The sequence below is a fragment of the Anolis carolinensis genome, chromosome 6, assembly GCF_035594765.1.
Source record: "Anolis carolinensis isolate JA03-04 chromosome 6, rAnoCar3.1.pri, whole genome shotgun sequence".
NCBI classification, from domain to species: domain Eukaryota; kingdom Metazoa; phylum Chordata; class Lepidosauria; order Squamata; family Dactyloidae; genus Anolis; species Anolis carolinensis.
Window position 1 is genome coordinate 96,229,158 of NC_085846.1, and position 13,754 is coordinate 96,242,911.

A 13,754-nucleotide genomic window follows, 5' to 3' on the forward strand; every position below is an offset into this window, starting at 1 on the left:
GATAGAGCCTGTGTGAAATGCTATTTACTTTCATTATCGCCACAGTTCTGCCCCACTTTAACATATGGGAAGGAGTGCATATAAGTCTCGTAGTTTGTTAGATGCTAGATAATTGCATGAGAAATTGCATGAGAAAAACATTACACCAATGTTAAGTCCCTAACGGAAATTGTCTATATATTTAGAGAACTGCCAGTGATCTGTAGCAATTGTCATATCGTTTTGGAATTTCTACTCTCAGTGAAAGTAACATTGGACTTACCTTGGGATGAATAGTAGATAAAGAATCCTTTGTCTGTATTTTGATCATTAGTCAAAAACTGTATCCATATCTGAGGATATGCTATTAGTAGTGGATGCTGAGGTGCACTATGGCCACATAGTTTGTATAAGAGCTCCCCATCAGAATCCTCTAAATAAAAGAAATTATGATATGAAGTTAGTTGTGCTTGTATTGCTGAAAACACAATTGTTGTGGTTTCTTAAGCCAATACTGTTAATTGCTAAATGTTTAATAATAGTCCTGGCTTATCTTTTTTTATATCAGCTAGAAAGAGGATGGAAGTATTTGTTTGCACTTCTCAAATCAATCATAGTCTCTGAACTATGTTTTTTAAAAACTCTAGTTAGTTCAAACAAACCAGGATCAAACAATCATTCCTTAAAAGCAACCCATTTCTTAAAACGTATGTATTAGACATGGCAGTAAATGGGTTAGTTTTAAAATGGAACTGGATACTACCAATCTTTTCTTCATGACTGTGAATGAGGATAAAAAAAGAAAAGGATGTTACTCACTGCAGATTCTAGAATAGGTTGATCTAATGGCTATCGACATAATCCTCTTGTAAAAATATCAGTTTTAATATCGTTTCAAAAACACCCTTCATGAACTGTCAATTTCCAAGTCATTTTTTTCCTTGAGAATAGGCAGGAACATTTTTGCAGTCCAATTGTGTATATCTACACCCTTAAATAGATTTCCCTTTCTAATTTCACACTTTTTAGGATGATAGAATGATAATGGGAAGACTGGCAAATGAGCAACAAGCAAACACAAGGAAAAGAAACCATGTTTCCATTTAAGCGGAAAATGTCCTGTGGTATTTGATTTAGAGAAGTGGTTCCCAATCTTTGGGCCTCCAGGTGTTTTGGACTTCAGCTCCCACAGTTCCTAACAGTTGGTAAGCTGGTTGGGATTTTTGGGAGTTGAAGTCCAAAACATCTGGAGACCCAAAGGTTGAGAACCACTGATTTAGAGCAAAGGCAGAGAACCCATTTCCTTAAGGATGTCTGTGGCCCTCAAAAACAATCCAAAATCTTTCTTCAAGTTATGCATTCAGACTTTTGGCAAGAATGAGCTGACCATTTTTTGGAAACTTGCAGAATTGGAAAGAGAAAAGAGACACCTAATTATTTTTGGTTCTCAGCCTGTACATGGATGACTCTACCTTTCTTTACCAGTGTGGACTCTGACAGATTCGTTGTAGCACCCTCAACAGAAAACTGAAAGTGCCTCTACTGATGTTGGCCTCAATACCGAAATGCTTAATTTGTTAGCCATGAAGTACCAAAAGATTGTTGTTTTGTCACCCCACTCAACATGCCACAATTATCCACCGGTGAGAGAAGGATACTAATGATGTTTATTTACTGGTTCCAGGGGGGCTGCGTAACTCACCTTGTCGGATTTCCAAGTAATCATTTAAGCAATCAGCATGCTGTTCCAAGTGGAACTCTTCAAAGAGCAGGGAAACAGTTGTGACAGATGGCTGTGGATTTTGGATGACCCATTCACAATTCATATTGTTTGCATAATTGCTGATACCATCATAACCCGGAGAAGTGATATTCCCCACATTTGAGCTGACCAGATGTCCACCACATACTGAAGAAATGCAATGGAGAAGTGAGAGATAGTTTTGAAACACAAATAATTGTTCTGTGGTCCCAAAGGACTATGCTGATATGAACATTGGGTGATTGTCACTGTTATAGCAGAATATAAGTCGTTATAAATGAATAAATTAAGATAAATTTCACATTTTAAAACTTTTACACTAGTTAATACAGGGGTCCCCAAACTAAGGCCCATGAGCCAGATGTGGTCCTCCTAGGTAATTTACATGGCCCCTGTCCTAAACTTTAGATTTAGGGTTGACCGAAGTCTGAAATGACTTGAAGGCACACAATAACAACAATCCTAATTTTCGACTATTTCATCATAGTCCACCCCCCCCCCCCCAACAGTCTGAGGGACTGTGAACTGGCCCTCCACTTAAAAAGTTTAAGAACCCCTGAGATAATACTTGTTAACTAGCGGTTCCCAAGCCCATAACATAGGTATCTTTGTTACTCAACATCTTTCAAATCAAAAGGCACACTTAGAAAAATAAAAAATCTACTTTCTTCTAAAATTCCCAAATATCTATCTTACTGATTCGGAGTAGTATTATTTGTTGTATCACTAGTCTCCCAAAACAACCCTCATTTTTCTTTTCGCATCATAAAATGCAGTTATAGACACATAGTACTGACTTTCTCCTTATGAAAGTCATTAAAGAGAATAATATAGAAGAAGAAAACTATTAATCAGAAGTTGATGGTTGCTTTATTCAGCAACCAGGCACACATTTCAGACTTTTAAAAATAACAATAAAAAAGGAAAGAATTGTGGTTGAAAAATAATAAATCAAAATCTATTTTCCTAATTATTCTCATGAGTCCCATCAAATATAGTACATTACCTGCATCTTCATCTGAAGCATAAGTAATTCTGAAGCTTGCTTCTGAATTATCATGGCTTATTATCATAATAGCTGTTATCTTGTTTGCAGAGGATTTCATCTGAGTGCCTGGGGTCACTACACCACAAAGTTTGGATAGCCTAGGTGTATTTTCACCCAAACCATTGTGAACCTATTAGTTGAAAATAAAACAAATGAGTATACTTTCTGAGACAATCTTTCTCCTAAGTCAGAGGTTAAAAGCCATAATTGGGGAAGGGTTCCTAAATATAACTCTTTCTTGGTCAGATGATATTGTGGGAAAGGCCAAAATGTAATTTGGTTTGTTCATCCATAAACAGATTCCTTCTCAAACCAGCTTAGTGTGCTGAAAAGGGAAAGGAGTCTCCTCTGGTGCTTGCTTGAATAAATTGTCAACATAAAGCTTTATAGTAGAGGTTCTCAACCTGTGGGTCCCCGGGTGTTTTGACCTACAACTTGCAGAAGTCCCACCTAGTTTACCAGCTGCTAGGATTTCTGGGAATTGAAGGCCAAAACATCTGGGGACTCACAGGTTGAGAACCACTGCTGTATAGGCACAGTTGTCAGTTCAGGAAAGTCCAAGTTTCCAGGTCTCTAGAGGAAAAACCTGGAACCTAGTGATGCTCTTTGATCAAGCCTTATATATGTAGAGCTTTGTTAAGTATGAAGTCCAAAATTTTGAATCCCCTTCAAAACTGTGCCAAAGTTTTGTAATTGGTTTGGAACGCAGCAACCTCCTGCCCCTGCATTTCACAGTGCCACAAAATTACAGACATATCACTCAGGTTTCCAGTAAACAACCAAAAAAGCCAACACTGACCAATCCACTTTAAACCCATGTCAAAATTTAGCCATTTTAGCAATGTTTTGTAACAACCCCAGTCAGAGAGAGACTAGTTTCATGCACCCATTCTAATGAAACAGATGGCAAGCTGCTCAATCCTAGCAATGTTGTCCATAGCCATATGTTGCAAAGGAAATAACCCCCACTATAGATATGTTAGGTGAAGAAAAGTATAAAATAGACTTTGTGACTCCAACTTCAGTGCGTTAATTATTCATATTATATGTTTCATTTAGATCCTTGTGTCTTTTAATTCCCAGTATCTTATTTTTGCAGTTAATTGAATCTTAAGTGCAATTTCTGCAATTGATAGTTCTTTCTCTTCACACTTACAGCCAAATAGCCAACACTACAGTTCTGCTCGGATCCAAAATTCATGTCAGTAATGGTAAGAGTGACACGCCGTCGAACTGGTACCATGACTCTCCATTCACATTTTATTTTGTGCTGGTAAGGATTTGGATAATTGGGGGAGGTAAATGTTCCGGCAACACCAGTAAGTTCACCTCCACATTCTAGAAGAACACAAAGAATGATAAATTTCAATTGCTATTTCCTTATGGAACAAAACATAAAGTATAGTGATTTACAAGACATGATGGATAAAATAAAAATGGAATACTTGAAAGTGTTCAACACTTGTCACAAGTCATAATTCTTCAGCTGGAAATTAAGTTCCAACTACCTTAGATTACAAAAAAATCACCACCAGAAATAGTTATACTAGAATACCAATCCAAAGTCATGAAATGAGCACTATTCAGATTTTAAAATATTCAAGGCCAGTTATACTGTTAGAATCCAGGGTTTATTTAGCCATTTGCATTGATTTACTTGTGTACAAGCATGCAGCTGACATGTTTAGAAAGGAAATGTAAACTGTAACCAACCTTCAGCACTTGCAGTAAAATGTAACTTGAACCCTGGACCATTTATGGATTCATCACTGATAAACTTGATATAGGCCAGGTTACCAGAGGTGTCAACAGTATTTGGTATAGTGGCACCACAGTATCTGCCTAACAAATTCCCTAGGTAAGTAAAAAAAAGAGTAACGAATAAAGAAGACAATTTACAATTTGGTGTATTTTTAGCCTTTTGCATTCTAGATGCTATGATAAAGGTAAAGGCAAAGTTTTTCCCACTGACATTAAGTCTAGTCGTGTCTGACTCTGGGGGTTAGTGCTCATCTCCATTTCTAAGACGAATAGCCAGTGTTGTCCATAGACACCCCCAAGGTCATATGGCCGACATGACTGCATGGGGCACAGTTACTTTCCCGTCAGAGCGGTACTTATTGATCTACTCACATTTGCATACTTTCGAACTGCTAGGTTGAGAGAAGCTGGGGTTAACAGCAGGAGCTCACCTCGCTCCCTGGATTTGAACTGCCAACCTTTGGTCAGGAAGTTCAGCAGCTCAGTGGTTTAACCCACTGCGATACCAGGGGCTTATCTACTATGAAACTCTGTCAATTTAATCCTGACTATGGGATTTAAGAAACCCCAATTATAGATTTTCCTTAGGGTTGCCATTTAGAAATGACTTGAAAGCACACAACAACAACAACAACAACAACAACACAAATAGTAATACAAGAATGAGGGAGGCAACACTGTAACTCCTTTTGGCTTGACATGCAAACAATTTTCTTGAGAACAAGCAATGTGCTGTGGATAAATCCTTGCTGTCTTGCATATTTGAAACACTGGCTTATGGTGTGCTGTGTGTAATATCTACAAAGTGCACGCAATGATGTACAAGACTCCTTGATCCTAGGCAGTAACTCTTGATCTTTCTGCAGAAAACATCAATCATAAATACTGATGGGATGTGGGAAAGTTAGCATGCATGTTCTAAGTTTCTGCATAGGGAAAGTATAGATATAAAGCAGATTCCCCAATAGTATTACATCACATTTTATGGGAAGTAATGATGGTCCTATTCGTGTAGTACATATGGATGGGTCTTCTAGGTGATCGGAAGAAAGCCATTGTGAGGAAGTTTGGGGAGGCTTAGCAGGTGACTGGTATATACCAAAGCAGGCATGTCCTAATCTAAACTTCAGTTATTGAAAGATATGGCATATTTACACTTTAATTATCCAGGAGGAATAGAAATGTTTCACCAACCTGAAGCACTGCCTTCTCGAATTTCCATGTAGTCATTTGCACACCCAGAGGAATTCTGAATATCGAATGCTTCAAAGCTAATGCTGAGATAATGACCCACAGGACCATGGAGAATCCATTCACACAGCAAATTATCCGGGTAGGGAAAATGAGGAAATCCAATACTTTCAATGAGGCCATTTTGTCCTGTCAGTGTCCCGCCACATATAGCTGTAAAGAAACAGAATATTTCTTACCACTCTATCGTAGGAAATTTGCTATCTTTCCTTTCCATGGAAAACCATGCCAGAAAAGATGTTTTCAAAGTCATAATAATATATTGGTGAATCAGTGAACTGGACTGTGTGGGGATCAGTCTTTGTCAAAAGTTAGCATCTGTAGCTCTGGAACTGGACCTTTTGCTAAGCAATACTTGAAGCCTGGGATTTGTAGCTTGGTAAGACACCAGAGCTCTCTACTGACCATTTAAAATATCTCTCCCTAAATATCAGTTCCATGAAGGAAGCAGAATAACTGAATGAAAACAACTTTATTAGGAAATGCCATAAAATACGGATATTACCTCTTGAATATGTGACATTGAATCCAGTCCGTGTGTCCGTGCTGCCTGACCAAAATCTCATGTATAGGGTTGAACCAGATGATCTTTGAATGCTTGGCAGAGAATTCCCACATAGTTTGGTGATCACTGGTGCACTGGAGTCAGCACCATCTCGTAACTCAAGATAACTTAATGTACAACTAAAAAAGACAACAGATACATATACTGAAAGAAGTAAAGACTTAGGGTATTTGTATGACTGCATTTCCTTGCACAAGCCTGTCCGGGCCCTGAGGTCTTCAGGGGAGACCCTTAAATTGTATACTAATGCTGTTACATCAAGCCGCTTTGTGTCCCCTTTGGGGAGATATAGCGAGGTATAAATAAATATAAATATCATCATCATCATCATCATCATCATCATCATCATCATCTTCTTCTTCTTCTTCTTCTTCTTCATAATCATTATCATTACTACAAAACTGTCTTCATTCTGATTGAGATCAAAACCTGTAGACTTTGGGGTCCAGTGAGATCATGGTTTGGATTTCGACCTTTGAGTCTACAAATGTTTGGCATGAGTTGTTAAATTGCTATGAAGTGCTTTAAAGGATTTGCATTGTTTTGTATTCTTTCAGTGTGATTGTATTGACTGTACTCCACATGAGACCTAGTGATAGAAGACGCCTTTAAAATTCTTCAATAAATGAATAGAAAAATGCTTTGTAGCATTTCAGGAAGTAGCTGAAACATGGAACTAACAACCTTCATTTTAATTCAATTCTGTGGAGGCAGAAAAGACAAAGATGGAGACAGGGAAGTTAGTAATCAATGGCACCTAAGGCCATTTGAGATGAAAATCAATTGCAGAGAAGGAAATCCCTAAGCTAACACAAACACCACATAGCACATGTCTCATCATCTTTATCTCTCATTTAAAGCATGAGAAAAAAAATCTTTGAGCACTAGGAATACTACATTTATGAATGTAATAGTCTTAGTTCTGACTGATTTTTCAATTATTAATTCAGTTAATTATGAAGCTTTTTAATGAAAATGATATTAAGAAGTGTAGTCAGAGATCTGTACTTGATTTATAATTTGTATTTAATCATATAAATAAATTCAACAGGAATGCTTTTAAGTCCCATAATAGTTCCTATCGGACTGTGGGAGAGGAAAGACTAGAGGTCCATCTCCACCATAGAATGAATGCAGTTTGACACCGCTTTAACTGCCATGGATCAATACCATGAAATCCTGATATCTGTAGTTTGGTAAGGCAATAGCACTCTTTGACAGTGAAGGCTGGAGACCTAATAAATCTACAACACCTACATTTCCACAGCATTGGGTCATGACAAAGTGGTGTCAAACTGCATTCATTATACAGTGTAGATGCTCCCTCAGACTCATCAAGTTCTACATGAATATGAGCTAATTTATGCCCAAATTGCCCAGCAAACTTGTCATAGCAGGCACTGAAGGGTTCTATTGTTGGTTTTTCTATCACTAATATCAATGGACTTCTCATTATTCAGAAAAAACTCTGCTACACAGCATGCTGAGGAGGCAATAGTAGAGGCATAATATGACTTTTTGGCCAGCAACATTGCTCTTTAATGGACACAAAATACTCTAGATAAGAAGCTTTGTTGGATACAGCAGCAATGAGCAGCAACCCCTATATTTATTTATTTATTTACTTACTTATTTATTTATTTACAGTATTTATATTCCACCCTTCTCACCCCGAAGGGGACTCAGGGCGGATCACATTACACATATAAGGCAAACATCCAATGCCTTAACATAGAACAAAGACAAGACAAACACGGAGCTCCGGGCTGGCCTCGAACTCATGACCTCTTGGTCAGAGTGATTTGTTGCAGCTGGCTGCAGCTGGTTGCTCAACAGCCTGCGCCACAGCCTGGCTGCTTTATTTGATTACGTTAGACCTAAATATATTATAACCACATATATCATCTAGAGGTATATCTAGATTCTTATATATCGTAATCAACAAAAAACAATATCTGTTGTCAGAGAACTTTGTTACTTCAACTGATAGCCCTACAAAAGGCAAATAAAGTAATATAATTATGTGTACATACTTAGATGAAGGCTGGATATCAAACTGATCTTGAAACTGCAGCTCCACTGCCTCCCCATAAGGAGCAATTATCTTCCAGACACAATCAATATGTGGTGGATAATTGCCAGGATAGTTGGGCGAAGAGATAAATCCAGAAGGGCTGGTTTCACTGATATAGACATTTCCTCCACAAGCTAGAAACAGAATGATGAGATGAGGCCATTGAAAAAGATAACCATGTATTTAATGGAATAATCCATTTTGCCTGGAGAGCTTCTACAAAACGGGAATTATACACAACAAGTAGATTACATTTGAGGAAGCTGTTTGCAAATGTTTCATTGAAAACACTACAGAATGCTGACACTGTAGTTCTAATTCTGTGTCTCTGAGTGACATGAATCTCTTGCTTTGTTGCAGGAGATTCTTTAATTTAGGGATTAATGTCTATGTGAACCATGTCAACACACGTCTCCCTCTTGAAACAGAAGTTGAATCTCACCATGTGAGTTGAACCTTCTGTTACCAACATGGGGATCCACCAGGACATATTAAGGGACCATATAGTGGTGATCATGACTAAATGGATGATTCTGGCATGGCATAGATTACCAATGGCATGGGTGACAACAAGAGAGGATTATTATTTCATGACTTGCTTGAAAGCTTGACTATTTGACTATGAAAATAGGAATGGTCTATCAGGGATGGGTAACTTCAGAAGGTGCAGGGAACAATTTTGGCCCTCTTCCAGATTTTTTAAAAAGGACGATGAAAAGACCCATATATTCAAATAAGACCCTATGACTTGCTTTAGCAGAGAAGTGTCACTCTTTGAAGCTACCATAAATGGCAATTCTCCTTTCAGATACTTTCTTTTTTATTAAAGTTCAGGAAGATGAGTGGAGGACAAACATGGCGTGATGGAGCTTTGATCCCATTCAGTAGGACTCCTCTCAGCCTTATATGTTCCTATATCTACACAGGTTTGTATTTCGTGCTAATACTCACCGAGACCCTTTGCTTCATATTTGAGTTTGAAACCTGTCCCTCCATGACTGCTGTCCGAACTGAAGTGGACAAATAGCTGATTATCTGTGGTGTAAACTGAAGAAAAGGAAACACTACCACAAAAACGACCATTTGTGCCACTGAGTCCCAATGGAGGGGCAGAGAGGTCTGGTCCATTTCGAAGCTAAACAAAAGGAGAAGAATGTATCAAAAAGATCCAACAGAAGGACTCTAGGGGCCCATCCAGACAGCCCCTTTACTACGGGACTTCCCACATCAAAAAGGGGTTGTCCAGACAATATTTCTGGAAACTACGAATGAATTCACCACAAACCAGGAAAACCCTAGTAGGGTGTGTCATATGTCGTGATGCTGCTATAATAGTGATGTACTGTAATGCTGCTACTCAGCCAAGAGACTCGAGAAACACCACTATATAAGTTTGACGAGTGACAGAAATGCAGTCTAACATCCTATCATGACAGAATTAGAAATGAAGCAGCCAAATTATGATTAAGGGATTGGTGCAATGTGTTATTTGTTATGGGGTTATGTTTTAATATGTTGAATGTTTTAAAATTGTATTTATATGTTGATCATTTCTAGTGATTTTATGTTATGTTTTATTTGGTTTGTATAATGAGACATTGATTTTTTGCCTAAATGTTATATGCCGCTCTGAGTCCCCTGCGGGGTGAGAAGAGCAAGATAGAAATGAAGTAAATAATAATACAGTAGAGTCTCACTTGTCCAACATCCGCTTATCCAACGTTCTGGATTATCCAACACATTTTTGTAGTCAATGTTTTCAATACATCGTGATATTTTGGTGCTACATTCGTAAATACAGTAATTACTACGTAGCATTACTGCCTATTGAACTACTTTTTCTGTCAAATTTGTTGTATAACATGATGTTTTGGTGCTTAATTTTAAAATCATAACCTAATTTGATGTCCAATGGGCTTCTCCTTAATCTCTCCTTATTATCCAACATATTCACTTATCCAACGTTCTGCCGGCCCGTTTATGTTGGATAAGTGAGACTCTACTGTAATAATAATAATAATAATAATAATAATAATAATAATAATAATCATTATTATTATTATTATTATTATTATTATTATTATTATTTCAAATATTATTTATTGGCATGCAGCAAGTTCTGAGAAGAAATGGTATTCTAACTCAGCTCTTTCAGACTAAAAGCCATTAGAAAGTAAATACATTCAGAGTATTTTTTGAAGTTCATGTCGTGGTTGTTTATGAACTGAGAAGAGTGCCATGAAAATGATAGAGAGGAACACCAACCTGCTCTGGCTTCAAACTGTTCAAAATTCAGCCAATAATATGAAAAAAAGGAATTAAAACTTTTTAATGAAAACTTTGGGTCTTTGCATACACTACAAACCTGTTCATATTATGTGATCATAATATGACACTCTAGATAATTTGTGAAATTGTCTTCATCCATGAGACTAAATAGTTGCTTTCAAATCAACTCCACAATTAACATAGTGTCTAATAAGTAATATTTTTCACACTCTTTGAAAAGAACTGGTCCATTTATGACTTAATTGTATTTTTCTCACCTCAACATAATCTCCATGGCTACAGGAAGCATCTTCATTAAGCACTTGGAATGGCTGTTCAAAATGAACACCAATGATGAAACCCGTAGTAACCAGAATGTGCCAAGAACAATTCATATTGGGAGGATAGGTCTGTGGATAATTGGGTGAAGTAATCACACCTCTGTCTGCATGCAAATAACCACCACAACCTGAATAAAACATAAGTCCGTTAAGAAAATCACTACTTAAACTATGTCACTGTATTTGCTTTGTATATCATCTAATTCTATAAAGGTGTGAATTAGGTTGTTGCACATACTCATCAATCTAGCCTCACTGAATGGTGAGCCATGCAACAAGATTTTTGCTGAGGATCTTAAATTTCTAACAAACTCATATAGTAGGAACAAACTCGCATATCATGTCCCCAAGCTGTTTAAGGTTTTGTTGGTCAAAACTAATACCTTGAGTTGAGCTCAGAAACATATTGGAAGCCAATCGTTTTTCTACATGGTCACTAAAGCAAGTACCTGACTAATCTGGCCACTACATTTCACATTACCTGAAGCTTCCAAACACTTTCCCAAGGCATTATTGATGGTGTTGTGTCTCAGTTTAAGAAAGTTAATATACTGAATTTTGACAGCTCACAGCTAAACTCAGCCTCCCATTGTTTGTTACTGACATAGTAGATCTACAGTGTTTTTGGTACTGTTTATATATGACAGAAGAAACCACAACATCTTGTAAAACAACTCTACACTTCTATAAAGTTTTGAAGGGCTTTGAATCTTTTCGTGTACTACAGGCAGTCTCCAAGTTACAAACAATATAGGTTCTGTAGGTTTGTTCTTATATTGAATTTGTTTGTAAATCAAAACAATTACACTTTTAAAGTGTAACTCCAGCCAAATATACTGTATTTACTCGAATGTTATGCACATCTTTTTGGTTAAATTGCTTAGTTAAAATGGTGATGTGCATCACATTTGATTGTGCATTTTTTGGTAATGAGCATCTCAAAATTGAGGTGTGCATTACAACTGATGGCACAGTAGACTCGAGTAAATACAGGTATATATGTTTTTAGATTTGGATAGTATATGGAAGGGAGTTGCTATCTGTACCTCTGTTCAGAAGATTTCACCTCACTTTCTGTCTCTGTGATAATTGGATTTTTTTAAAAATTGGTGTGTTGTGGAAACAATGATTGGTGATAAAGCTTCAGTGGAGACACCTTTTCCCCATAATAACTCTTTCAGGAGGGAATTTCTCTTCTAGGAGAAGATATCTCTCACTTTCTGTTATCTCAGCCCCCCCCCCCCCTTTTTTTTTTTTTTTTACTAGGAGTCATTTGTAAGTCGGGTGTTTGTAACTTTGGAATTGCCTATATATTATTTCAGATACCTATTGTACAAATCTCCTTCTCCAGAACACATGGTTTCACAGTCCAGATCAAAGCAGTTTGTTCACAGTGTGAATCATTGGTGGGTGTCTTCCCCCCTTTCGCCCAATTTTTGTGGTTTTGTGAAATTTTGACCACATAAAACGGTTGTTCTGTTTCGTTGTATGGAACTCATTTTCCAAGTCTCCTTTTTTTTAAAAAGCCAACATTGCAGAAGGCAGCTTGCAAATCTGATTGCACATTTTTCAGTAAGATTCAAACACTTTCCTAAACTACTTTTTCTGCATTTTGCAGTATTTAGAACTTACACCTCGAAATGCAATTAATTCACTTGTATGTTACAATACATGCATAGTAGAGATACACTGTACCATTGTAAGGTGAGAATGCCAACTGATCAGAAAAGACAATAGTATTAAATCTGTAATCAATTCATTTCTTGTTTCCTTCCTCTTAAATCTGCAAAGATTCTAGATACTACTAAAAATTTACTTACTTTTGTGGTATGAAGCATTAAACCCAGCACCAGTTATGCTTCCATCTGAAGTGAACTGAATAAACATGGCATCTCCAGTTGATCTTATTGGCCCAGGGACTTCACGGCCACAGACAGTAGACAGAACTGGTGCAAGACGGTTGTCCCCTATGAAAAGGAATAGAATAAGAGTGCATGACTTACACCTCAAGGTTGCATTTCCATATCCTCCATTTGTGAAAAAGAGACATATATTATCTGGAGAAGCAAAAATATGGTTGGATATTTTGATTTGGTTTATCATAATCAAATTGATTATGGAATGGCTTTAGACCTTGTTTTGGATGATGTGTCTTATATTGGAATGTATTTTAATTCTGTTTTTATGTCGGTATTAATTTTTAATAATTTTACTTCATGTTTGTGTTTTATACCCAAGGCACTACACAAATGCCATTTGTGAGCCACCTTGAATCCCCCTCAGGGTAGAGAAAGGCGGGATATAAATATAGTAAATAATAAACAAATAAATAAATAAACAAATAAATATTCACACTGATAACCAAGCTAGACAGCATAGTTTAGGTTAAACCATGAAGATCACTCTCCCATATGGAGTGCATTCTAAAATACCTGCATTTAGATTAAGGGATTAGAAAAGATGAAACATTACAATACATTGGCCTGCCACAATCAGTTGTTTGAGGGCCAACTCATAACTCATACATGATGGTCCTGGAACCTGCTTTCAGATAGTCGTATTTCCGTCCGATGGCATCAAATGTGTGGGAGACATTTTACTACAGGTAATAAGCCCCATTTCTTTGAGTGTCTAGCACAAAGTAGGCAATCATTGTTTCAATAACTGGAGTTTTCCTTTGTAACCCACACTATGGGAAGGTTCAG

The 13,754-nt window shown here is 37.2% G+C and overlaps 1 protein-coding gene across 3 annotated transcripts in view; it reads right to left on the reverse strand.

Annotated features, from left to right (window-relative positions):
- cubn (cubilin) overlaps positions 1–13,754 on the reverse strand; it is a 158,304-nt gene that overhangs the window by 38,555 nt on the left and 105,995 nt on the right. For all 3 annotated transcript variants that reach the window (XR_010007166.1, XM_008112472.3, XM_062984072.1), the window contains exons 41-51: positions 12,870–13,016; positions 10,987–11,177; positions 9,392–9,575; positions 8,400–8,574; positions 6,307–6,485; positions 5,745–5,954; positions 4,503–4,643; positions 3,946–4,127; positions 2,748–2,919; positions 1,682–1,888; positions 263–412 (exon numbers count right to left, since the gene is read on the reverse strand). Coding sequence is in view for 2 of the 3 variants with exons in the window: in XM_008112472.3 (XP_008110679.2) it covers positions 263–412; positions 1,682–1,888; positions 2,748–2,919; positions 3,946–4,127; positions 4,503–4,643; positions 5,745–5,954; positions 6,307–6,485; positions 8,400–8,574; positions 9,392–9,575; positions 10,987–11,177; positions 12,870–13,016 (1,938 nt within the window). In the remaining variant the exon portion in view is untranslated. The remainder of the gene's footprint in view (positions 1–262; positions 413–1,681; positions 1,889–2,747; positions 2,920–3,945; positions 4,128–4,502; positions 4,644–5,744; positions 5,955–6,306; positions 6,486–8,399; positions 8,575–9,391; positions 9,576–10,986; positions 11,178–12,869; positions 13,017–13,754) is intronic.